Here is a 27,112-nt window from a genome sequence, read left to right on the forward strand (position 1 = left end):
TTCAAGGGAACTGCATACAAACTACAGTTAATGCACGGTCTGTGTGGAACAGCAGGCTAATAGGCTGAAAGTCTCATATCAGAGTGGACAGAATTTTGCACACCTAAGAAGTATGTGTTAGGTAATGTGGAACGAAGTAAGACTTGAACAATGCGGTTTTAGTATTTTAAGACTTTCTATCTTGTAATGGTCAGGGTTAGCTGAAAATCATAAGAGACTGGGGGCATGAATAGGAATTATTTTGTGGGGGAAGATATCTGAAAATCACCCCCCAGTATTTTGGCGGGGGCACTGTTTGCAGTTTTCCATCTGTTATTACAGAAGACTCAAAGGAAGGGGATTTTTGCAGGTAAGGGTTTAGTTCAGCAAGGACGCGATTATATAAGCTCCCCATATAGGTATAAAGGCACTGTGCTAAGTGCTCAGCTAGACAGCTAAGAACAAGACAGAATCCCAGTCTCATAAGCATCACAGTGTAGAAAGAGCTTCTCAACCCTCAGGGTCCATCAGAACCACTGGGGAAGATTTCCAAATCACAGCTGTCAAGACACCTCCCCAAGGATTCTGATTTACCTGTCTAGGATGGCACCCAGGCATAGATACATTAATTTTTAAGTAGTTTTTTTTGTTTTAAATATTGTTTGAGAAATAATTTTAGAAATTACAGAAGACTCAGGGTGCCTGGGTAGCTCAGTGGGTTAAGCCTCTGCCTTCGGCTCAGGTCATGATTTCAGGATCCTGGGATCGAGCCCCACATTGGGCTCTCTGCTCAGCAGGGAGCCGGTTTCCCCTGCCCTCTATCTCTGCCTGCCTCTCTGCCTACTTGTGATCTCTGTCTAATGAATAAAATCTTTAAAAGAAAAATTATAGAATACATGATAGTACAGAAGTTCCTGTATACCTCTCACCAGTTTATCCTAATGTTAACAAGCTCTGTAACCATGGTCCATTCATCAAACCTTAAGAAATTAAGGCAGTGGGGGCGCCTGGGTGGCTCAGTGGGTTAAGCCGCTGCCTTTGGCTCAGGTCATGATCTCAGGGTCCTGGGATCGAGTCCCGCATCGGGCTCTCTGCTCAGCAGGGAGCCTGCTTCCTCCTCTCTCTCTCTCTGCCTGCCTCTTTGCCTACTTGTAATCTCTCTCTGTCAAATAAAAAAAAAATCTTTAAAAAAAAAAAAGAAATTAAGGCAGTGATGTTACCGTTATCTGGATTTCATTAGTTTTTCTACTAATGCCCTTTTTTCTGGCTTCAGGATCCAAAATGGGATACAACATTGCATTTAGGGTATTTGAAAAGCTCCCCTGGTGATCCTAAAGTGCAGCTACAGTTAATGGCTACTGATATAGTGGGCAGTCACAATGCTGTTTCCCTTCTGTTTGCACACACTCCCCCATGAACATTACATTTATTTCTTCTCGAGATATGTTCGTTGTATAGGGATTTACTCACACCCCATCATATTACTCCAGTGACATATTGAGGGCAGCATAACCATATAATCATTTACAACTGGATGAAATTTCAGAATTTATGTTTTCATAAACACTTTTTTTATTTGCATATGAGTGTGAAACGGGAGGGGCAATGATTATAGTTCCAGTTTTATAGCTGAGGGAATAGCCTCAAAGATGCTGGGTACTCACCTAAAGTCACATCTAACTTTTTCAGTGCTTTTCACGCTAGGTCTAATCTTAAGAAATTTTATCTCAATCCACCTGCCAGGGTGGGTCAACCTTAGAGGAAAAAGACTAAATGGAAGTTTCATGTTCTAAGAGAGTTGCATTAAAATGAATCATAAGATACTTGCATAGGTACAGCTCACAGGGGGCATAACGATGAAAGAGATGGGGAAGTAGATGGAATGAGGACTATAGTACATTAGAAGGAGAGGGAATATTCTCTTTTTACCTCTTAGGATCCTTTCTGCTAGTTCTCTTACCTTGCTCCCTGTATACATACAAACTCTGCTTTCTCACTATTCTCATTCAAACACCAGTGTGCATCTAAACATTTTCCAGTTTTCTTCCTTGGCTTTGAACCTTGAGGTCACAGAATCAAAAGTTTTGTAAACATCTACCCCTACTTTGTGCTATTTTCCTCTTTTGGTAGGTACAATAGTGGTTCTTAAAAAATCCATGAATCCTATGCTTTTAAATCTAAAATGATGCATGAGAAGTCCCAAAGGTTTAATTGCTTTTCAAAGGGATCCTTCATCCAAATGGAAGGTTAAGAACCATTATAAGAAGTGGTGTCTCTCCAAGTGTAGGCTGATGATAACCTGTATTAGAATCATTTAGGCTTTTTTAAAGGCAGATTCCTAGGTCTCACCTCCAAAGAAACAGTTGCCTTATAAACTATAAATAATCAGATATAACTCTAGAAAGGGTAATAAAAAGCCTCAGATCGCATAATAAAGTTGCTATATATTTAAGTTCCTGTTTTCCATAAAAAGAAAATTTACCTTTGAAATTTGGATGTAGCAAGCTACTTCATCAGTGTCTCCAAATCTGCTTTGCATCGCAGTACTTGTCACACTCGGTAATGCATTATTTTTTGTGATTACCTTTAGATAATGATATCTAGTGTCAAGAGGGCAAATACCTCTCTTCCCCACAGTCCTCTGTCAACAAATTAAGCGAGACATCACTTTTAATACCACCATCTAGTGGCAAACACAGCTATTACAGCCCCAGTTTTATAAAGTGTGTATAGCTCAATTGTTTTCCAACTTGTTTCTGCAAGTGCACATATTAATGGCATTTCTCCTGGAAACAGATTAACAGTATTCTTTTCCAAATTTTCATGGACATAGGATTCATATATGGAGTTGATAAATTTTAAAGTGCGTGTTTTATTTTTATTATTTTCTTAAGATTTTATTTATTGGAGAGAGGGAGAGATAGAGCCAGAGCAGGGAGGAGAGGGAGAAGCAGGCTTCCGCTGAGTGCAGAACCCTTACACGGACCTAGATCCCAAGACCCTGGGATCATGACCTGAGCTGCAGGCAGATGCTTAACTGACTGACACCTAGGTGCCCCAAAGTGTGTATTTTACACAACCTTTTCCTTAAATCTTTGGGTGTTGCCGGTTATTTTCTACTAGTGATCTTATATAACGCCATGAGAAATGAGAAGGTTTAGCAACAGATTTTCATGGTTGAGCTTTTAAAGTCTGTGGACTTGCATGCTTCTGGATATTTTATATTGCAAGCCCTATGTTCCCCGACCCCAAGCAGGATAAAAAACCCAGAAACAGAATTTTATGTACAGAGAAACTTGATATAGGGGAGAGATGACTTTACAAATAAGTAGGTGAAAGGGTAGTATCGCTGCAAGGATAGCTGGTCTTCTCATGGGATGAAATCAGGATTCTTGTTGGCTCTCAACCTTTCACAGCTTGCCCAGAAACGACGATCACAATCTCTCCCATGTACATAGCATATTAACTCTGAATTTCATTCTTGCTTCAGTTCCCATAGGGTCTGGAGCACAGAAAAGTCCGGACTCCTTAACTCCTACTCCAGTGTGACGCTCCCCATCCATTAGACGTGAAGTAAGGTTTAGTTAGGGCTCCTTGCTGACAAAACATCGTTTTTATTGCGGAAAAGTTGGGCGTATACAGAAGTTTATTCCCACCACTCAAGAATTTCTAATTTCCCAGGGCGCCTGCGTGGCTCAGTGGGTTAAGCCCCTGCCTTTGGCTCAGGTCATGATCCCAGGGTCCCGGGATTGAGCCCCTCAGTCGTGCTCTCCGCTCAGCGGGGCTGCCCTCTTCCTGCCTGTCTGCCTACTTGTGATCTCACTCTCTGTGTGTCAAGTAAATTAATAAAATCTTTTTTAAAAATAAATGCTTTGTGGGCACCCATAAGCTACAAGGATCTTCTTTAAAAAAAAAAAATTCTAATTTCCTAACATCCCATCGTTATGCTAAGTGGTTAACTGCATAAACACATCCTTTGTCTTTAAAAATCAGTGTCATTCATTGGTCACGTAGATTGTTTATATCAATGAGAGAGACATCTGAGTGCGTAAATCTATATCGCAGTGTCCCCCTTCACAAGCGCGGGAATTCGGAGTCGCTGACTGGCAGGGAATCGCAGCGGGTCAGCGCGAAGGATCAGAATCAGGTCCGGCAGAGAAACCGAAGCCAGGAAATAGAAAACGAAACCCCACCATTGCCACATGCAGCGCCCGCCTAGCGCGCGTCCCACTACCCGCGCACGCGCCAGGGGCTGGGCTCGCGCCACCCCGCCAGGACGGCTACTGCGCAGGCACCCCGCTCGGAGACCGGAAGCGGAAGGCCTGTCGCGGCGAGTCGACACCTCAGTGAGCAGTCGCCATGCGTGTGTTGGAAGAGCCGGGGCCTCAGCCCACAGCGACCGGGTGTGGGTGCGTGAAGCCGGCTCTGGAAACAGGTAACTTCTGAGAGACCAGCGGTTCCGCACCCAAAAGAGGCCCGGGCGCAGGCCCCTGACCCACTTGAACCCAAGTGGGTCGTTGCAGTTCTTGGGAAGCCACGGATCACGTGCACTAGCGACCACGTGATTTTACTGAGGCGAGCGGCATGATGTCATCTGTTCCGTTCCTGGTAGCTGCGGTTGGGTTGGGCTTGGCACCGTAGCTGAAACAGGCACGTGCAGTGTAACAGCCTTTCTCAGAGTTTTTGCTCACGTAGGAGAGACAGGATGTGAACGCTGGTGTTACGCGGGTTAGGAATTAATAAATACCCCCGAGAGAGGCATTCTTTGCTGTAGGAAGTGAGACGGGAGATGTGGAAAAGTTCTGGGGCGGAGAGGAGAGACAGGAAATCTTTTTAAGCTGGGCCTGGAAAGTTGGGCATGAGTTTATTTTCACCTCATTACATAGAGCCGAATATTAACATTAGAAATTAGAAGACGCAAATGGAAGAAAAAGTCTGCCATCACCCAGAGAAAACCGCTGTTAATATCCTGGTGCCTACCTTACATACTTGTTTCTGCGCATGCAGAAACAACTAGAAAATGAATTATGAATTAAGAATTATGAATTAAGAAACAACTAGAAAATGAATTATGTGACCCCACTGTCTTATAACTTCTTTCTAAAACTTAAATTTCATATAAATGGGTGGCCATTAATAGTTTTAAGGGATTGCATAGTACTTTGCTTTAGAGATGTGTTCTAATTAACCAATTTCTTACTGTTGGACTTCTAGGTTACTGCCAGTTTTCATTGTGAAGAAAATTCTCAAGACTGAAATGTTTGTGCATGTTATAAAAGTTTAACTTAGATTGAATTTACTAAAAGGACTGTTACTTGTAGAAGGTTGAGCTCATTTAAAAAAAATTGTTGCACAGTGCCAGATTGCAGGCCTAATATTTTCATAGGCAGGAAGGAGCAGGGCTTAGAGGTCTACATAACACCAGACTGGGGAACTATAAATTTGAAATAGTGGATGGACCAAGGAGGTTGATTGGATTCAGATTGTAGAGAACCTTGAATACCAGGTTAAGAAATACAATGTCTGTTAACAGAAAAGTGAAAATTTTAGTTAGAGATAGCATATAATTAAGGAACTCAGGGTCTGGAGTACTGGTGTAGTGTATTTTAAGAAGGGGAGGGACCTGTGAATTATAGCAAGGGTAATTTTAGGGTCTGGGCAGGAGGGTCATAAGGACCTGAACTTTCTGTGAGCACTAAAACATACAGATAAACTTTGTGTACAAAAACTCTGCATTAATAACTTGTTGGTTTTTCTCGTATTACACAGTTAGTACAATTGCAGTATTGTTAAAACAAGAGAAATGCCTAAGTAAGAGCTTGGAAAACCAAATTTTGCTGAGCACTTTGCATGGCACTAGGTACTTTCCATATTTTCCCCATGATGTTGAAACATTTTGTGAGGTTCTTCCCAACCAACTGTTAATTCTGCTGTGATAAGAATTCTTGTTTCTTTAACCCAAGCTTAGCTCAATGTCTGGCAGTTGTAGAATATTAGAAAGTTTGCTAAACAAATGAAAACAAGACACAGGGATCCCATCTTACTAGGTGAGGGGTCTTTTTTGGGCCATTTTTCTTTATGGCATTTTAATGAAGACCAGAGAATTGTTTGGCCTTAGTTTCTTCATCTCTAAGTTGTTTACCATCTTTATTCCACAGAAACATGGATGAGGATAAACAGAAGAATGCCTGTAAACATACTTGGGAAAATATTTTAAAGTCATCAAAAACATACACAATATGGAAGGGTCTTAGAATTGTAATACTGAGAAAGAAAAAGCAATTCTGAGAAGATAACGTGCAGTTTAATCCCAGTTTTTATGGAATTCAAAACAAAATAAATATTATCTAGGCATATGCATGTGATAAAATTATATTAAAGGTAGTGAGTGATAAAGATCCCATTCGGGCACCTGTTTATCTCAGGGAGAAAGGATGGGTTGCCATAGGAGAGAAGCAACATAAAAAGATAACATTTTGTTGGTAAAGCTCTTGTTCTTGTAATGGGTGGGTGGGTACACAGGATTTCAGAGTATTATGCTCTGTTATACATTTATTACATGTAATACTTTATATGTAGCCAATAAAACAGTTTTTGTAAGTGAAAAGTAATGAAAGGTACTGTGAGGGACAACACCAGGCCTATAATCTTACCACTTGTGCTGATAGATAGATTTAATTAATGGAAGCTGAAAATAAAATGATGGTCTAGAGTGTCTGTATGTCATCTCTTAAAAGAAGTTAGTAAATTTCATGAAATGTGGAAAAGAAAGTTACTTGTAAATTAAAAATGCTAGTTGTGGATACCTTGGACTTTAAACCTATATTGGTGCTGCCTTGCCAAGTTTTTGTCTTTTGAAAGGAGTTACTACTTAGGAAGAAAAAGGAGGATTTCTGATGATTTAAAAAATTTTGAATATTATACAAATTACAAAGTATAAAAATAGTCCAGAAATCTCACTATCCATTTTTACTATATTACCATGTCCATTTTACCAAAATGTTAGCATTTTGGTGAAATATCCTTTCAGATAGCTTTCTAAGCATATACAGGTACATATTTAAATAGGTAAATGTATAAACAAATGTTCTTAAATGAGATATTCTTTCAATTTTTCACTTTCCTTTTTTTTTTTTTTAAAGATTTTATTTATTTACTTGAGAAAGAGAGCATGAGAGGGGAGAGGGTCAGAGGGAGAAGCAGACTCCCTGCTGAGCACGGAGCCCAATATGGTACTCGATCACTGTGGGACTCGATCCCTGGACTCCAGGATCATGACCTGAGCCGAAGGCAGTCACTTAAACAACTGAGCCACCTAGGCGCCCACTTTTTTTTTTTTTAAAAGATTTTATTTATTTATTTGACAGATCATAAGTAGGCAGAGAGGCAGACAGAGAGAGAGGGGAAAGCAGGCTTCCCACTGAGCAGAGAGCCCAATGTGGGTCTCGATGCCAGGACCCTGAGATCATGACCTGAGCTGAAGGCAGAGGCCAAAACAACTGAGCCACCCAGGTGTTCCTCACTTTCCATTTTAACCAGTTTAGACTTAAACAATCCTTTTTTTCCCAAGTAACATGAATTTTTTGAGTACCTACCCCCTTACATGCAATGTACTAGGCCGAGAATGTAGCAGTGAACAAGGTAGAAATACTGCTGCCCACATGGAGCTTACATTCTAGGGGCAGAGAGCTACTAGACCAAGCCTAACCTAAAATCTTTTCTGTCTGTAGATATTTTAGTAGTATGATTATGATCCCATGCACTCCCTTTATTGCTTAAACTACTTTGTTTCATATATTCTGTTCCTTTTTTTTTTTTTTTAAGATTTTTATTTATTTACTTGACAGAGAGTATAAGCAGGGGGAGCAGCAGGCAGAGGGAAAAGAAGCAAGCTTCCGGTTAAGCAGGGAGCCCGAAGCGGGGCTTGATCCCAGGGATCCTGACCTGAACTGAAGGCAAATGCTTAACTGACTGAACCACCCAGTTCTGTTCTTTTTAGTTGAATGTATGCTTATTTGGAACATGTTTCCCCCACTATCTGAAAGTAGGTCATTCCTATGAAATTTTTCGTAACCTGAAATGGCGTAATGCAAAGAAGCAATTACCATTAATTTATGTGGAAAAATTGTTGAATGTTCCCAGACCCCAAAAATTACCTCTCTTAGACTTTTCTGTTACTTCAGGACACATATTGTTAGTTGATGCACAAAATAAATTAAGATAAAGCACAGATGCTCACAGACACAGTTCAAAGCTCTGGTGGCTTGATGCTCAGATGCTGAGTGTAGTTCCTGGGGAAGGACCTGGGTGGGGCTGATCTCACTGCTTGGGGTGCACCCTGCATCTATAACAGCTTGCTGCAAAACAAATGCTGAGTGCTTTCCACTTTAGCCTTTTTTTTTTTTTTTTTTGTAAAATCAAACATTCTCTTTGGATTTCTTTTGATTAGCAAAAACAGGTACTGAGGTAGGTCTTTCACAAACACACAGTGGCTTACACGAAGCTTGTGAAAAGCATGAGGATGTCTGTATACAATCTCTGTCTCCTTATCTTTTGTTATTCTTTGCCTGATCTTTCACACTTCAGCCAATCAAAATAACTTGTTCTCTGCATGTGCTGTCACACTTGTCATTAAACTTTGTGCATATTATTCCCTCTTTTATTTAAGAAAATATTTTTAAAGAATTCATTTATTTTTGGGGTGCGTGAGTGGCTTAGTCATTAAGGGTCTGCCTTCGGCTCCGGTCGTGATCCCAGGATGCTGGGATCCAGCCCCACATTGGGCTTTCTGCTCAGCGGGAAGCCTGCTTCTCCCTTTCCAACTCCCCTTTCTAGTGATCCCTTTCTTGCTGTGTTTCTCTTTGTCAAATAAATAAAACCTTTAAAAACAAAAAAACAAAAAGTTCATTTATTCTTTAGAGTGTGCACACAAGCGTGAGCAGAGGAGGGGCAGGGGAGGGGGGAGGGAGAGGGAGAGAATGTGGAGAAGACTCCATGCTTGGCACAGAGCCCAACTTGCAGCTCGATCTCACAACCCTGAGATCATGACCTGAGCAGAAAGCAAGAGTTGAGACACTTAACTGACTGAGTCACGCAGGTGCCCCAATTCCCTCTATTTTAAATGCTCTTTTATTTTTATTTATTTGACACACAGAGAGAGGTCACACGTAGGCAGAGAGGAAGCAGAGAGAGAGGGGGAAGCAGGCTGCCCGCCGAGCAGAGAGCCCAATGCAGGTCTCTATCCCAGGACTCTGAGACCATGACCTGAGCTGAAGGCAGAGGCCAACCCACTGAGCCACCCAGGCGCCCCTAAATACTCTTAGTTCTGACCAAAGTCACATACCTTAGTAATGGTAACATTGAATTTGAGTTATGGTCATAGTAGAACTTCTGAGAATTTCTCTTGTCTTTTTTTTTTTTTTTAAGATTTTATTTATTTATTTGACAGAGATCACAAGTAGGCAGAGAGGCAGGCAGACAGAGAGAGGGAAGCAGGTTCCCTGCTGAGCAGAGAGCCTGATGCAGGGCTCCCTCCCAGGACCCTAAGATCATGACCTGAGCGGAAGGCAGAGGCTTAGTCCACTGAGCCACCCAGGTGCCTCGAGCCCCCTGTCTTTCTTAGACCTTTACGCTCTCTGGCTGTCAAAAGGGATATAATAATATGTGTGTGGTGATGATATATTTATTTATATGTATTCATGACATATGAATCATTTTTAATAGTTGCGTAACACTTGGTAGATGCTAAAATTATGAAATCAGTGCATTAAAGAAAACATGTTTTCCTACATCTCTGTTTGACATTTTGACTAATGATTTCTTACCTACTTTTCTTCTGTAGGGAATCTTTTAACTGAGCCAATTGGCTACTTGGAATCCTGTTTCTCAGCCAAGAATGGTACTCCAAGGCAGCCGTCTATTTGTAGCCATTCACGGGCTTGTTTGAGAATTAGAAAGAGCATCTTTAATAATCCTGAACATTCCTTGATGGGTTTAGAACAGTTTTCTCATGTGTGGTAAGTTGTTTTATGGTTAGAAGTGGGTCTTCGGGTAAGAACCTGCTCTTGAGTAAAGTACTCCCATCGAAGGCAACCTTAGAGTCTGCCCTCCAGACCAAACTTAGCTGTTGCATGGAATTCCTGTTGCATATTCACACACGTGACTGTAGGCATAACTTGGGCATTGTCACGGAAGCTTGGGATCCACTGAGGGGACTCGTTCCATTTGCAGTTGGTCCTGATTGTGATGAATGCCTTCTGTTGAGTTGTACTCTATGGACCTTCGTAATTCTGCCTGTAAGTCATTATTCTATCCTCTGAACCAGGGGTCAGCAAGCTACAGGCCATGGACCAAATCCATCTACCCCTCCATCTTTGTTTTTTCCCCATCTTTGTAAATAAGTTTATTGGAACACAGCCATTCCCGTTCATTTATATATTGTGTGTGGCTGCTTTTGTGGTAAAGTGGCAGACTTGAATGGTTACAACAGACTTGTTGGCATGTAAACTCAAATACTTAGCGTATGACCCTTTACAGGAAAGGTTTGCAGACTCTGCTCTAGACCATTAACAATTAAGTTTGTTCTTGCTAAGAGACAAAAGAGACTTTTTAGAAATCTGGATACTCTAAATGAAGTGTTACATATATTAGCACCTGTGTTACACTAGAGTTACTGTCACTTGGAATTCTGTCTCTATGCATTCTTACCCACTCCAGCATCACCAGTATGACTTGGTCTGATTTTACTGGGGAAGACCTAAAATGAAGTATTTATTCTGAGATAGCTTATGTTTTTGTTAATTTGGAGATGTGGGTAGAGTAAAAGCAACATGTGTCTGACCTAGTTTGTATGATCTTGGTTAAATTAATTAAATTAAGAACATTGCTGATATATAAAAAAAAATGGGTCCAGATCTATATAAAGAGATTTTTTGTATCCCTCCTATTTGTCTTCTCTCTCATCCTTAGCCCCAGCACTCTTCAGAGATTTTTATTGTTAATAGCTTGGTTACGTGCTACCAGGCCTTTTCTTTTTCTTTTTCTTTTTCTTTTTTAATAGGTATAGAAGCATAAACATACACACCGGGGTAGGTGTTTGTTTTAAACAGTGGATTATGTTTTCTTCATTTAACAGTGTATATCATGACAATGCATACAGATTTCTTCTTTTTGCTTTAATGGCTGTCTCTTATTGCAAAATATAGATATGACATGATTTGACCACTCTTTTGTTAATGGATAGTTATTTTACTATTATAGTAATGCTATAGCAAACCTTCTTAGACACAGATCTTGGCACATGTACATTTTCACAAATAAGTATCAGAAATGGTTATATTGAGCTAGAGGGTGTGCATATTTATAATTTTGGAGGGCTACTGCCAAACTGCTCTAAAAAGCTTAATTTGTGTATTGTAAGTGTATGAAAATGACCTTTTCCTTACATTCTTGCTAGCACTGTCTATGTTCCAGTTTTTCTGCATTTTGTCAGACAGGGAAAAACAAGATTTTTTTTTTCTAAAGATTTTATTTATTTACTTGACAGAGAGAGGGAGAGAGAGAGATCACAAGTAGGCAGAGAGACAGGCAAAGAGAGAGGGGAAAGCAGGTTCCCCGCTGAGCAGATAGCCCGATGGGGGCTCGATCCCAGGACCCTGAGATCATGACCGGAACCAAAGGCAGAGGCCCAACCCACTGAGCCACCAGGCGCCCCAAAAACAAGATATTTTTTAAAGATTTTGTTTATTATTTGAGAGAGAGAGTGAGCATGCACACGCAGGGATAGAGGGGCAGAGGGAGAGAATCCTAAGCGGGGATTGATCTCACCACCTTGAGATCATGACCTGAGCTGAAATCAAGAGTCAGATGCTCAACCGACTGAGCCATCCAGGTGACCTGAGAAAAACAGTATTTTATTTTTCAGTTAAATTTCTTAATTATTAGTGAGGTTCAACATCTTTTCATTTGATTGCTGTTATTTCTTACTGTTTTGTCATTTCATGTTCTTTGCTTAATTTCTTTTTTTCTTTTTAAAATATTTTATTTATTTGTTTGACCAACAGAGATCACAAGTAGGCAGAGAGGCAGGCAGAGAGAGAGGGGGAAGCAGGCTCCTGCTGAGAAGAGAGCCCAATTCGGGACTCGATCCCAGGACCCTGAGATCATGACCTGAGCTGAAGACAGAGTCTTAACCCACTGAGCCACCAAGGCGCCCCTCTTTCTTTTTTTAAAAGATTTTATTTATTTATTTGACAGAGAGTGACATAGTGAGAGAAGGAACACAAGCAGGGAGAGTGGGAGAAGGAGAAGCAGGCTCTCCACCAAGAAGGGAGCCCAATGTGGGACTCAGTCCCAGGACTCTGGGATCATAACCTGAACCGAAGGTGGATGCCTAACAACTGAGCCACCCAGGCGCCCCATCTTTGCTTAATTTCTTATAATGAGTTCCCCTTTGTGATTTGTAGGAACAGTTTATATACCACAGATATTAACCCATTATCTATTGTACATGTAGCAAACGTTTTCTCCTGGGATAACATTTATAGTCATAAATTTAATGATTTAATGAGTTTGAATCTGTTATTGTTTCTCTTTATGGTTTCCTGCTTTTCTGTTTTATTTAGGAAGACCCAGTGAAGTTATTTAACATTTCTTAAATGTTAAATGGCTCATTCTTAAAATGGAGGTTAAATTACAAGTCCTGGGCTTGTTAAGAGAGTTAAATAAGTATAAAAATGTGTAGCAGACTGCCTGGCAAATATCAGGCTCTTACTTCGTAAATAATGCTTATTCAGGCACTTGACAAATATTTGTAAAAGTTCCTGCAACATACCGGTAATTGTGTTAGGATATAGAGATAAGACGCTGCCTTCCTTCAAGGAATGAGAATGGCATTATTTTTTTCCCCACTGATTACATTTTAGTACCGTTAAAAAGCATTCTTTCAGCTTTAACTTGTGGGATTAAAGATTAAAGGTTTTTTTCCCCATAAAATTATTATGATAAATTCATTAGTATTCTTTCCTTACTTGGTGGTTTGGTTTATTTTCAATAGGATTTTGTTTGTTTTTCACAAAAATGGTCATTTGAGCTGTAAGGCAAAAGTGCAGCCTCCTAGGCTGAATGGCATCAAGACTGGAGTTTTCTCCACAAGGAGCCCACATCGTCCCAATGCAATAGGACTGACCCTGGCCAAACTGGAAAAGGTAGAAGGTAACAAATTTCATTTCTACTTTGATCTTTTTTCCTTCTCTAAAAGAAGTCTTATAAAACAAACATAGTATTAACTGGCTGTTATTCGGAGGAGTACCAGTGGTGTTAACCCCTGGGGATTACCAGGCATGGAAGAAGAAATGACTAAAAAAGAATGTCACCCTTTGAAATCAGCTCTCATAGGATGCTCAGAGTTTAATTATATCATCCCATATATTAGAAACTATTACATTATTAAAAAATAATTAAATTAGTAACCAAATTTTCTCTGACTTAGAATATAGTAAATACAAAATTATTCAACAATAATTGGACACATTCAGAATTAACAGAGAATAACTGCTTGTATGTGTAGATATGGTAAACATGTAGGGTGGTGGTGTATTATTTCTTCCTTGCACTTTGAGGAGATGAACATGCACTGTGGTTGTAGTACACCTGTTAACTCTGATGTGTGGCAGAGGGTCTGCTATGAATTGCAGTATAACAACATTTAAACACCTGTCAGATTGTGGAAGTACCTGTGTAGAATACCAGGTTCATTTTAACTGTGTATTCAGATATAGCCTAGTTACTGGGCCATACATTTTTGGAAGCATCCATGGTTTTTTTTTTTTTTTTTTTTTTTTGAAGTATAATTGACGTATTAGTTTCAAGCGTACAGTATGGTTCAATATTTATATACATTGTGAAATCATCACCGCAATAAGTCTAGATATTATTTGTCACCATATAGTTTAAAATATTTTTTCAAAGTGTGAACTTTGAGGATCTACTCTCAACAAGTTTCAAATATATGATACAATATTACTGACTGTGCTGTACATGACATCCCTAAGACTTATTGTATCATTGGGAGTTTGTATCTCCTGATCCCTTTGACCCATTTCATTTATCTCCTTACTCTGTTCCCTCTGGCCACCAGTGATCTGTTCTCTGTATCTTTGAGTTTTGGTTTGTTTTGTTTGTTAGTAAAGCATCTCGTTCTTGGATCACTCTGACTAACAATAAGTACATTTGTTGGAGAGGCAGAAGACTGGAGGTCAGGAGTCCATTCTAGGCTTTAGCTTCCTGGTTTGTAAAGTGGGTGAAGGAGTAGGACCTGCCCTCTCTGGGACTACATAGTATTTTTTTTTTTAATTTTTTAAATTTTTTTAGGATCTTATGAGACGAAAGGTGTGAGTACTTTTCAGGCTACTTAGTGCTAAATAGGTAAGATCAGTTATTTTGTTTGTTTTTTGCCAGAACTTGAACTCCGTCCCCTGGGTTGTATTCAGCTCAGCCTTGGATAGGTTTTCCAAGAAAATTCTGAAGGCAGTCCAACTTGAGCTTTGTCAGTTTGTGATAGCCAACCAGCTTGAGTAATAGTATTGAACTTTTTTTTTTTTTAAGGTTTTATTTATTTATTTGACAGACAGAGATCACAATTAGTCAGAGAGGCAGGCAGAGAGAGAGGAAGGGAAGCCGGCTCTCAAGAGCCTGATGCGGGGCTCGATCCCAGGACCCTGGGATCATGACCTGAGCCGAAGGCAGAGGCTTTAACCCACTGAGCCACCCAGGTGCCCTAGTACTGAACATTTTATTATCATTTGTGCATCCCACACATATTTTCTGAGCACTGTGTATATGCCAGGCATTGTTCTAGGTGCTGAGGGTATAGTGGTAAACAAATTAGATAAAAATCCATGCATTGTGCTCGCTTCAGCAGCACATATGCTAAAATTGGAACCATCCAGAGATGATTAGTATGGCCCCTGCACAAGGATGACACACAAATTCATGAAGCGCTCTGTATTTTTTCAGGTTTTAATATATCCTGTTATGATGTCATCACTTGCAGTTCTCATTATTAAACTATTGTGTGTCACCAAAAACAATAGATAAAAATAAAAATTTACACACACACACACACACACACACACACACACACACAATCCCTGCATTGAAGAAGAACTTAAAATTCTCATGGGGGAGCTCAAATTAGAAATGTAAAAGGCAAACACAGTAACACTGTAGACATTCTTACAAGAAAGTGTTATGATGACTACTAGTGTTTGCATGGTGCTTTACAGTTTATAAAGCGTGTTGAGGTGTGTTTTCGCTCTGTGGCTGTTTGGGTTTGATAGGGTAGCAGTCCTCCTCCTATGGATGAGGAAGCTGAGGCTCTTTAATGTTTGATAATACGCCTAATAGCATCCAGCCAGGGGGTTGTGTAAGTCTAAATCCCAACAACGTTTATGTATACTACAATGCTTTCTTCCTTCTGCAGACATTGTTGGGCATATCTGTTAGTTAGGAAGTCCAGAGTCATTATTCCAAAGTTCCAGGCTCATTCGTAGTGAGCATGTTTTAGATATCAGTCCTCTGTTAGTCTTGTTTTTCTTAAACGGAGACAGAATGGAATGTGATCATATGCAATTTTTTGATTCTCATTTGGCCAATTTCCCAAGAATCAAGTTAGTAGAATCTGCACCAGTAGCAGGCACTGGACATGCAGCTGTATAAGTGAGACAAAAGACCTGTTAATATTTGGCAGTGGTGACTTATGTTCTGTTTAAGTGTTTGAGTCTTGATGGATGTGTTGATTTCCATTGCTGTGTAACAAATTACCATACACTTTATTGGTTTTTTTTTTTTTATTTCTTTAAAGATTTTCTTTATTTGAGAGAGAGAGAAAGAGAGCACGAGGGGAGGGGAGGGGCAAAAGGAATGGGAGAAGCAGACTCCTCACTGAGCAGGGGCCTGATACCAGGCTTGATCCCGGGATCTTGGGATCAAGATCCTGAGCCCAAAGGCAGACACTTATCCGACTGAGCCACCCAGACGCCCCTACTTAGTCAGTTTAAACAACACACATTTACTATCTCTTTGAAATATTACTATGTTTCATAATAATTAGTTTAGAAATATGGGAACAGCTAAGCCAGTCCTCTGCTTAGGATCTTACCAGGCTGCAAATAAGGTGTGATCTAGGTGAGTTCTTATGTGGAGGCTCAACTGGGGAATAATTTGCTTCCAGGCTCACTCATGTTGTTGGCAGAATTCACTTCCTTGTAGTTGTGGAACTGAGAGCCACAGTTGCTTGCTGGTTGTTGGCTGGTGGCTGCCCTCAGCTCCTAAAGGCTTCTGCAGTGCCTTGCCTTTTGGGCTTTCTCAGGGTGGTTGCTTACTTCATCAAGCCCACCAGGAGAATATCTCGAGTGAATCTGCCTGCAGGCACAGGAGTCTTAGATAATGTAACACAGTCATTGGAGTGATATCAAGTCACACTCAAAAGATGGGGATTATCCAAGGGTGTGAACACCAGGAGGTGTGCATTCTGGGGGCCACTTTCGTGTATATTTGCCACAGTGGAAATCCTCATTGATCCCACAGAGATATACTGAAGACTCTGCTATGCCTGAAACAGAGTTAGAAGCCCCAGTGATGCAAAAATGAGTCAGTGCTCAAGGGCCTACCCACACTGTCTAGGGAGAGAGACTGACTAGGTCATTGCCAGACCATATGAAAAGGGGTGTAGTAGAGGTTTTTATATAGGTTTCTCTGTGGAACACAGAGGAAATAGTGCTTATGTGTGGAAGAGCCAGAAAGGCTCTGTAGGCGAGGTTTCATAGAGGAGCCCTAAAGAGCATGTAGGAGTTTCACAGGTGAAGAAGAGGATGGGTTTCCAGGCAGAATGAAAAGGGTGTGTTGGCACCAGGTATAAGAAAACCTGGTGTGTAAGAGAATTGTGAGTAAGCTTGGTGAGGCATAAGCAGATGATGTTGGTTCTTAATTGTTTGCACCGTTCTTCATTGTTATGATTTCTAAGAGGATGTGTTTTTCACATTATAGGTGGAGCTATATATCTTTCTGGAATTGACATGATTCATGGCACACCTGTCCTAGACATAAAGCCCTACATAGCTGAGTATGACTCCCCACAAAATTTGATTGAGCCTCTACAGGACTTTAATTTACAGAATAACCAATATAAATCCCAAAACACATTCCAGTCTGATGGCAAGACTGACCACTGTGACCAGCGACAGCTCTCAAGGTGTGATAAACCACAAGCCTGTAGTCACACTAAGGAAAAACCTAAATGTGAAGATGGAACTTCAGGAGCAAACTACATGAAACATGATAACTCAACAAAAATCCAGCAAAACTCCCCTCAGCCCAGGGAGATAGCAGCAGATTTGGGTGTAGAATCAAGAAGTGATCAGAGTCTGAGTGTGGCAGAAGAACAAATTGGCTCAAATTGTCCGGGGAAGAGCTTTTCAGAGAAAGGTACAGAAAAGAGGCTAAAGAGAGGGAAGGAAGCAGTGGTCGCACGAGGAAACAGTGCGGAGATGCAGCCGGTGGTTCCTCAGTGTCCTTCCAGGATGGCTGGTGCAGCCCACTGCAGCGCGGTCCCTGACTGGGTTAGAGAGGCCCCTGTGACCCCCTTGGAAGTCCGCTTCACTCCTCACGCAGAGACGGACCTCGAGCACCTCAGTTCAAAAGGTGAGCCAGGTACCCTCTGTCTTTTAGTTTGGAATGAGAGCTTTAGCCAAATTTGGTATTTCTGAGGGCAATTATATAGACGATTTGTCAGTATGACTGGTTATACGAACTGTAGGAGTATAAAATTCTGTTTGGGCAACAGCACCATCTGACGACGAGCCTTCTTCAGCACAGTGAGTCCCAGACACTCAGTGAAGTGTTTGCTGAGAATGGCTCCTGCCTTGTGAGGTGGCGCATGATTTAGGGCCTCTTGTCAGTCTGTTACAGTAGTTCCTGGAGTTTTCAAACAGCGTTCAGAAGCTAAATTGTGCTCATTCTATACTTGGATTAAGTTTTTTCATGTTTTACTCTCTGACTAGAGAAATATCCCACCTTATTCTGTCAGACGGCTGATAGCTCTCCCTGTGGCATGGAGCCTAGGAGTAGAAGGGAAGTCTCTTAGCACAGTAATTGTCCCTGTAAAAAGTCCCAGCACTGGAGACGTGCCCTTTACTGTAGAAGAGAGGCCAAAGGGCTTTTACTTGGACTCGTTTACTTTAACACACAGTTTGTAATAGATGCCCTCCCCTGGCTCCCCAGCCCGTAGCAGATGTGAGGCAGCAGTCTAGAAGGAAGGTGGCTGCAACGAGCGCATAAGAACAGCCAGTTGGTTGCCAAGGACATGTCTGATTTCATGTGCCACTCCACGGTGTGTTTCTTATTCTTTCTGAAGGCTTTATGTTTAAACAAAGCGTCTGATTTTTAAATCGAGCTCTTTATTTTAAAAGTTTTGTTTATTGGGCGCCTGGGTGGCTCAGTGGGTTAAGCCGCTGCCTTCGGCTCAGGTCATGATCTCAGGGTCCTGGGATCGAGTCCCGCATCGGGCTCTCTGCTCAGCAGGGAGCCTGCTTCCCTCTCTCTCTCTCTCTCTGCCTGCCTCTCCATCTACTTGTGATTTCTCTCTGTCAATTAAAAAAAAAATAAATAAATAAATAAAATAAATAAAAGTTTTGTTTATGAAAGTTGTTTCCTCATTGTATACAGAGGAAGGTCAGTTTTAAAGGGATTTTGTGAAAGAACAAAGAAAGCAGTGTTGCTCAGAATATACTTTATATTTCTACTTACCCTTTCGCCTGCAGTTAGCAGTGATTGCTTCTTACTTTGGAAAGTTTTATCTTTTTCAAACTATAGTGCTGGGTGTCTGAGAGGTTATAATGTGCCTTGTTGATTTGAAAAAGCACTAAAAAGAGAAATTAAATGTAACTGTAAAACAGGGACTGATTTGGACCAGCAGAATTTGGAGTTAATACAGAAATAAGAAATGACCCTGTCAGAAGCTTTAGAGTCTAAAAAAGATAAAAGATACTGAAATGGTGGCTGTGTGTTGGTGGTAGGAGTCGGGGGATTGGCACTGGAATGGAGTGCTTATGGGCACATGACAGGGAAAAGGATTATGACTTGGGGAGCAGGGAGAAAATTCGGGAGTACTTCCTGGAGGAAAAAGTATTTGAGCTGAGCCTGGAAGAATAAGTAGGCAGAGAAGTGATGGAAGGGCACCTGTGCCAAATGAACAACTGTGCAAAGTCCTGAAGCTTTTACCAGGTATACTGTTAGTGAAGAGCGTGATGTTTCTGGAATTACTCTTTTTTGAGTGGCCTTGGAGTCATTTCATGAGCCATGCAGTAAAGGAATCTTAGCACTGCATAATTGGTCCTTGATGGGATTTTTTTTTTTTTTTTAATAAGGATTCCACATGATCAGCAGTTGAATTGGTCCTTGGTTTTTGACCAAAGATCGAACTTCATGACTTTATTTATGAACTTACTACCCAAGTGATTTTGGCTGTTTTCTAAAAACTGAATTTACTTTCAAAAGAATAAAGATCCACCACCACTCCACATGGTATTTTGAACGGGAACAACATTGTTTAAAGCACATGCCTTCCTGGGAGGGCCTGGCCTTTATTTGGATGTATGTTATGTTGTAGCTATTAAAAATTAAGTCACAGTTAATTTTTTATTTAAGTTTTGTTCATACTGTATTTTTAAAAATTAAAATACATCCGTGATGACACAGATGTAGGAAGTTTTGCCACTTAATAGGGTGTACGTCTGTTTACCTGTACATCCTCACCTTGGTGGTTTGGGGTGGCTTGTTCTCTAGTGATGGTATTTAACTTTCTCAGAGTATCTATATTACTATTTTTCAGGACTCTCTCAAGTCCTCGTTCCTTAGGGAGTGTGGTGTTACTTTAACTAGGGCTGTGACACCAGCTCTCTGAGACACCATCCCTTGCTTATGGCTGGTGCTCTGGGTATAGGTGGGTTTAGTCTTCTTTCTTGTGGCTTTCTGAGAGTGCTGGGACTGTCATGCATTTCCCTGACCATGCCTCCATTCTGAGAAGAAACGGAATGACAAGGAATCAAATCAGAGTCGACATTGAACATAGAAGGTTTTGTTCAGTGAATGAAAATTTGGGGCACGCGTAAGTTTAATCTAATGAAACCACCTGAAAGCAACATTCTCTTTAACAACTGAGTAGATTGCCAAACCCAGTTCATTTCAAGTGATAGTGTATTCAGTGTGATACTCCACATTGAAGTTGACTGTACTGAAAGTTGACCAGCATTAAGTTGTATTCTTCTCATTGCAGATGGCAGTCAGCCTTCATTTAAGTATTTCCAATCAGCAGAGGAAGCAAGGCATGCCATTGAGGCTGTGCTGTCAGCCGACCCTCGGTCTGTGTATCGACGGAAGCTTTGCCAGGACCGCCTTTTCTACTTTACTGTAGACATAGCACATATTACTTGCTGGTTTGGTGATGGCTTTGCAGAGGTTCTAAGGATCAAGCCAGCTTCAGAGCCTATTCAGATGTCTGACCCCGAGGAGTCCTTGGTATCTCTGGGATCGTAAGTAGTGTCCGTCATGTGTTTAAAACAGCCTAATTGACTTTGGATGTGGCTGTTGCATTAACTATACAAGCTAATGGTGTGCCTTCTTTGCAGAAAGAAGCAACACTCAGTGATCTCACTGCTTTGATTGTTAATGGTTCAAAGTATTTATTTGAAAAACATTTTTAATAAACAGATAAAAGAGAAATTTCCATATGCTTTTCATTTGGTTAATATCGAAGAATCCAAAGGTGATAATATTGCAGTAATTTCTGAAAGAGGCTGAATGTTTTTGGCACTTGGTGAAACTAGGCAGAGATCATTCTAGCAGGAACTTAAAAGCTCAGGGGATCTGTTCAACAGTTCATACTGGTTTTCCAGTCTGGAAAAGCTTGACCTCTCTCTTTCATAACTGAATTGGGGTGCCTGGGTGGCTCAGTAGGTTAAGCATCTGCTTTCAGCCCAGGTCATGATCCCAGAGTCCTGGGATTGAGCCCCATTTTGGGCTCCCTGCTCAGCAAGGAACCTGTTCTCTCTCTTCCTCCGCCTGCCAGTCCCCCTGCCTGGTCTCTCTCTCTCTGTCAAATAAATAAAATCTTAAAAAAAAATCAAGCTGAGTTAACAGTGTCTTAGGAAAATAGCAGATCAAAAACAAGTGGTTATTAAAGGTCTTTAGAAATTAAACACCTGTGTTTTGTAGACTTTGTCATAAACACATTTGTATGTATATGTATACATATACTTAATCCTGATTCCAAAGTAGGGACTCTGATGTTTCTTTGGATGTCTTTGTATCAGAAAAGAAAGTCAAAGTCCCAGAAGTCGAAGAAAATAACTTAATTACTGGTTTATTTCTTACTTGTTTTATGAGTATTTACTAAAAAACTATTAATGGGTTAGGTTTTGGTGATAAAGTCAGATAAAAACAGGTTGTAGTTCTTGTTGTAAGTCATAGTTAGGGGAGGAGGAAGATATGAGCATGTTACTGTGTTACAGTTAGATAAATATAGTAATTAAGTCTGTATGTGGTTCCTTTGTAGTACAATGTAGTCAGCAGTTGTAAGAATGTATTGCCTATAGGTGATTTTGATGATGTGATCTGAGATAGCTGAAGATTTATGATCAGCGTAACCAAATTAGACACCTGTCAGCATGACAGGCTTTCCTAATCACAACTGTAAATCTTAATAGCTGATTGATCATGGTTTTGAAATGAGCCCTGCTGCCTGTAGATACTTGCACGGAGTCATTTGTGGCTGAGGACACTGCACTCTTGAACCGAATTGGATTGTCTTTGAGGTTACTTAGAACCTCTTAGGGAAATATCTTTTTTTTAAAAGATTTATTTATTTATTTGACAGAGAGAGCAAGAAAGCACACACAGTGGGAGTGGCAGAGGCAGAGGGAGAGGGAGAAGTAGGCTCCCCACTGAGCAGGGAACCCAGTGTGGGGCTGGATCCCAGAACCCCAGGATCATGACCTGAGCCGAAGGCAGACACTTAACCAACTGAGTCACCCAGGAGCTCCATAGGGAAATATCTTTAATTTGATTTTTAAAAGCTCTTTATTTTGAGGTAATTATAGATTCACAGGAAATTGCAAAAATAATGTAGAGGCCATGGGTACACTTCACCTAGCTTCTTCCTGTGGTAACTTACATAAACTGTAGTAGAACGTTAGAACTAGGAAGTTGACATTGGCATGATCTACCCTTAATTTTGATTTTGACGTCTTTTCTCTTAAAATTATTTTGAGATTAAATCAGGGCTTGAAGCACAGTATGTTTCACTTTAATATTGAAAAATTTCAATTTCAACTTATTATTGAAAAAAAGTCTGAGGATGACACCAACTAGCCTTAACAGGACTGTTCAGTTGTTTGGAATTTTAACATACATTCTCAGGATTCTAGAACTAAAATCCTAAGTATTTAGTTCTCTGCCCACTCACCAGTCAGTGATGATCCTTCACACCTGCCCTTTGTAGTTCCTTATGTATGATCGTGTTCATTATTAATTGTTCTTCCTTTCTATAAGGTAAAATCTGTTCTCTGATGACTCCGCCCTCTAGTGGGGCTGCATAACGTAAGGCTTATCTTGCTTCCATGCTAGTCTGTCAGATATCATTCCTGCTCCATACCCTTCGGTCCTTTCTCTCCAGTGAGCCACCCCCATTTCCGTCATCTCTTTCCCATTCAGCATGATGTTAAGTCTCTCCCATCCCCAGTTTTTGAATCTCCTGTGTGAGTCTACGGCCATACCACCCTGAACGCGCCCGATCTCGTCTGAATCTCCTGTGTGAGCTTTTCTCTCTATGCATGTATTTTTATTTTTATTTTTTTTTAAAGATTTTATTTATTTATTTGACAGAGAGAGATCACAGTAGACAGAGAGGCAGGCAGAGAGAGAGAGAGGGAAGCAGGCTCCCTGCCGAGCAGGGAGCCCAATGCAGGACTCGATCCCAGGACCCTGAGATCATGACCAGAGCCGAAGGCAGCGGCTTAACCCACTGAGCCACCCAGGGGCCCTCTATGCATGTATTTTTAGTTATGATGAAATTTGGATCTTTAAGTCATGAACTTCCATCCCTCAGAAAGACAAATAGTTTGAAGTAAGTCTTTTATTCCTTTTTGTTGCGGGAACTTGTCCAGAAGAAGAAAGAGACTACTCTGTACCCTGCATAAATGTTATCTGAATTTTAGCCTTTGCTTTTTGGTGCCAGTAGGGGGAGCCCTTGACAACTGATTATTTTCACTAGCTGGGAAATAAATTCCAGTTCTAGCTATTTGGGTAATTTTGGCTTTCAGCCCACTTACCCCAGCTTTCCAGAACAGTAACTTCCACAAGATGCTTCCACTGATGCTTGTCAGTCATATATAGGGAGAGATTAGAGGATGAGTGGCATTTATTAAATTTTTAAATTGTAGCTTGGTTTAAGGGCTAGGATGGATTATTTTAGCATGTGGAGGCTGTGCACAACCAGATAGACTCATTAGCCAAACCCGTGAGCATGTATATACAAGGCATTCCCTCTGTTCATGTATTTGCGACTATTTTCTTTAGAAAGAAGAAAGTAGAGTTGAAGATACTAATAAACCTCTTGTTGGTAGTTTTTCTTTTGGTCCCAAAGAAGGTAGGTGAAGACTCAGTAAGAGTGAAATCTGTATCAGTTACTGAACTTCTGTTACGTCCTTGGCACCGGGCTATATGCTTTTCATACATTGATCAGAGGTTAAGTAACATGCTGAAGCTCACACAGCTGGTCAGCCGTGCACTGAGGATTTCAGCCCACTGAGTCTGGTCCCAGAGTTGGCTCCCATCCCATCGTGGCTCTGTGGTCTCCCCCATGCAGATGCAGATGCTCAGCAAACCATGCTGGTTTATTTGAAGGTCAGCAGTGTCATGTGTTTAATAAGTGCAGGACACTTAGAGTGATGTTCATGGGAGTCTAAGCACTAAATACAGAACAGGGGGAGGAATACAAGTAGAAATGCCTATTCCTACCAGGTCTCTGTGGAACCTCCTGCAAAGCAGTGTGGGAGATGTGGAGAGTACTGAATTTGGCCTCAGAAACTTCAAGTGCTGTTCTCTGCTCTGCCCTTTGCTAGCTGTGTGACCCTGGGCAAGTTACCGCACCCATCTCCAAATGCCTGACTTTACAGAGTTGTTACGAGGATAATACTTGGGAAAGTATTTTCTAAACTCTTCAGTGGTTTACAAATGTAGGTAATATTTTTACTATGCCTGTCATCATTGACACCCTTTTTTTGCCACTGTGCTCTGGCTCACCTGCCTGGACAAGAAGTCAAGAAGACTCAGAGGAACCAACGGGTCCTTAAAATACAAGGTATGGATAGTCTCTGTTTTCTTTTTTTATTACAGAATTTTTTTTTTTGAAAGGACCCCTTTTAGCAAGTTATAGGATGCTTTGCTAAAGGAAATATCACAGAATGCCGCTGCATTAAGGACCCTGTTGACATGAAGCCACATGCCCAGGGCAGCATCTTCCCTCCACCCGGCCTTCCCTTCTCAGATTGCATATATGTCATGAACTGCCTTCTTTGCCTGTGTATACAATCAGCCCATCAACCCCTTTCTCACACATGATTCTCTTTAGTGCCTTTCTTTTTGACCTTCTTTCCTGTTTCAGCCCAGATGCTTCAGAAATAACTCTGCATTTCTTTTATAAGAAGATAAAAGTGTAGTCATGTTATGAAGTTATTCTCTGTGACAGAGAAGAGGCAAGTCATAAGGGTTAAAGCTCAATGAAATGAGACCAGGATTTTCTGTTATTGTTAAAATAAGGCTCCTAATACAGGTGGTCACCAGATGACTCTCCAGCATCCTCTCTATTCTACTCTCTGCCTCTTCTCCACCTTTGTAGGTTACAGCAGGTACAGCTGACAGAGGATTCAAGGCTAGGTCAGTGCATGTGTCTGTGAAAAGGTAGAAGAAAAGTCTTTTCAGTGTCCACAGGAGGTAGAAATTCAGTGGTCCACTCTTTTGTTGATGGAAGGAGCCACTTACTTATCCAGTGAACTCACACCACACTAACCAATCAATTTGAATCCTGGTGTGTTTTGTGTTGACAAAAAAGGTAGGATCGGATGTAACATGATGTTATCTATCTCTGCTGCCTTGTAGATTCTCACTTGAGAATTCTATTCAGATTCTTCACTAATTCATGCAATTTGAGATACATAAAACTTTTTTATTCAGTATTAACAGTTTTAAAGTTACCCACATGCTAAGTACTGAAGAACTGTCTAATAGTTCTTCACATTGGTAGAGATGTTATGGTTTATAGAGCAATTTAAAGTATATTATCTTGGGAAGCCTGGGTGGTTCATTCTGTTAAGCATCCGCCTTTGGCTCAGGTTACGATCCCAGGGTCTGGGGATGGAGTCTCGCATGGGGCTCCTTGCTCAACAGGGAGCCTGCTTCAACCTCTGCCTTGCTGCACACCCCTGTGTGCTCTCTCTCTGACAAGTTAATGGATAAAATCTTTTAAAAAATAATAATTAAACAAAAGACAGTATCTCTTTTCATATCTTAGCAACCCATTGCTTCTGAGAGCTAAGCTTGGCACCTAACTGCTATTTAGAACAGGGGTCAGCAAGCTATAATCCGAAGGCCAAGTTTGGCCCACACCCCGTTTTTTTATAGCCTAAGAGTTAAGATTGGTTTTTACATTCTAAAAAGATTGTAAATAAAAACAAAACAAAACAAAAAAACGAGAAGAACGCGTGACACACTGTGGCCTGTAGAGCTGAAAATACTTATTACCTGGCCCTTTGTAGAAAAAGTTTGTTGATCCAGATTTAAAACATTATTCCTCTGAAAAGGTGTTTTGAGTTTCAGAAAGGTTATTTACAAATTGAGTTTTTAGGTTATCATGTGCTTCTAAATCAAGGACTATCTGTGTTTTTGAAAAGTATCTAGTCATAGGGCCATGTGAAAAAACTTAGAAATGACCTAAATAATAAGTATGTATTAAAACATCCTATTCATTTGTGTAAAATGAAGTTATAGAAACCCATGTATACACACATGTAGAAAATTTCTGGAATGATAAATAAAAATATTGTTAACAGTTGATTCTGGAGGTTAGTCTCTGGGGGCTCATTGAGGAAGGGAACTTTATTCTCTTCAGTATGCTGTGGATTTTTAAAGTGATGAACACACATTTTTGTATGTGAAGCATAAGGAGAGCAAAAGGTCCTATCTTAAATAAGTTAGATTTATGTATTGAAATACATAACTATATGTACCCCCCCCCCCCCAGTCTGGTAAATAGAGTTAGAGACATTTTTGTTTTTTTTCTGGAGCATCACATGTGGATCATAAAACCAGAAACAGACCAGGTTTCACATATCAGCTGTGGAGCTGAGCCAGTTTGAGGCAGATAAACTGGCTGAGCCTAGACGAGGGTACACTAACTTTTTCTGTTCTTCCAGAGAGAGGGTTTTGGATAAGACAAAGTGCCTCCAGGCAAAAAACAGGCACTGTGTGAATGGCGTTGCTGGCACGGGGCTGAGCCATGGAGAACGCCTTAGCTCTGTATTCACCAAGCCTATGCAGTCCATCCAATCTGGACTAAGGGATGGGTCTCTGCTTGTAGGATCCATTCACTCGTCAGTTCCACCCACTGGAGCATTATTTAGTAAGCTCACAGACCATGTGACTGGTGGAGATTGCTGTTCCTGCATCCCCAGAGCTGGCCCTTACCCACTGTTGGAATGGAAACTCGGTCAGCAAGAAAGTAGAAGCTTGGAGCTGGAGATCAGCTGTGTCCCTGGGTAAGGGGGCTGTGCTGAGGTGGAGGTGGGGCCGACTTGGAGGAAGGACAGGCTGGCATATTGGCAGGTGGCAGAGCAGAGCCCATGAGTTGTGGGTGGAGTGGGGCTATTCAACTGATTTAGAGGCTCAGGCTCTTGCCTGGATTGGGAGAGGAGTTGAGGTCTGAGAGAACTGGCAGAGCCAAGGCAGGACCGAATCCCAGAGGGGTTAGGCAGGTTATCCAGGTACCCTCTCATATTAGAACTGGAGATGTTTCTTTTTTAGT

The 27,112-nt window shown here is 41.0% G+C and overlaps 1 protein-coding gene and 1 non-coding gene across 5 annotated transcripts; both read left to right on the forward strand.

Moving 5' to 3' along the window:
- Positions 1–4,255: 4,255 nt before the first annotated feature.
- TRMO (tRNA methyltransferase O) lies at positions 4,256–26,143 on the forward strand. Of its 4 annotated transcripts, XM_032306796.1 has the most exons (6): positions 4,278–4,414; positions 9,821–9,995; positions 13,034–13,191; positions 17,026–17,679; positions 20,312–20,567; positions 23,187–26,143. In XM_032306796.1, the coding sequence occupies exons 1-6, from the start codon at positions 4,339–4,341 to the stop codon at positions 23,290–23,292; spliced, it is 1,425 nt and encodes a 474-aa protein (XP_032162687.1). In that variant the 5' UTR covers positions 4,278–4,338; the 3' UTR covers positions 23,293–26,143. The 4 variants fall into 4 exon arrangements, with proteins under 4 accessions (XP_032162688.1, XP_032162687.1, XP_032162690.1 ...); XM_032306797.1 differs by lacking the exon at positions 9,821–9,995 and having other exon boundaries at positions 4,256–4,414; XM_032306798.1 differs by lacking the exon at positions 23,187–26,143 and having other exon boundaries at positions 4,279–4,414; positions 20,312–20,639.
- On the forward strand, positions 14,884–14,990 carry LOC116571201. Its single transcript, XR_004277770.1, has one exon. It is a non-coding gene; the product is annotated as a U6 spliceosomal RNA (small nuclear RNA).
- Positions 26,144–27,112: the final 969 nt, after the last annotated feature.

The sequence above is a fragment of the Mustela erminea genome, chromosome 12 (assembly GCF_009829155.1).
Source record: "Mustela erminea isolate mMusErm1 chromosome 12, mMusErm1.Pri, whole genome shotgun sequence".
Classification (NCBI taxonomy): domain Eukaryota; kingdom Metazoa; phylum Chordata; class Mammalia; order Carnivora; family Mustelidae; genus Mustela; species Mustela erminea.

Coding starts and splice junctions, on each gene's coding strand:
- TRMO (XM_032306796.1), top strand. CDS start 4,339: ATGCGTGTGTTGGAAGAGCCGGGGCCTCAGCCCACAGCGACCGGGTGT. Junction 4,415..9,820: donor GAAGCCGGCTCTGGAAACAG/GTAACTTCTGAG, acceptor TTTCTTCTGTAG/GGAATCTTTTAACTGAGCCA. Junction 20,568..23,186: donor TCCTTGGTATCTCTGGGATC/GTAAGTAGTGTC, acceptor TTTTTGTTGCGG/GAACTTGTCCAGAAGAAGAA.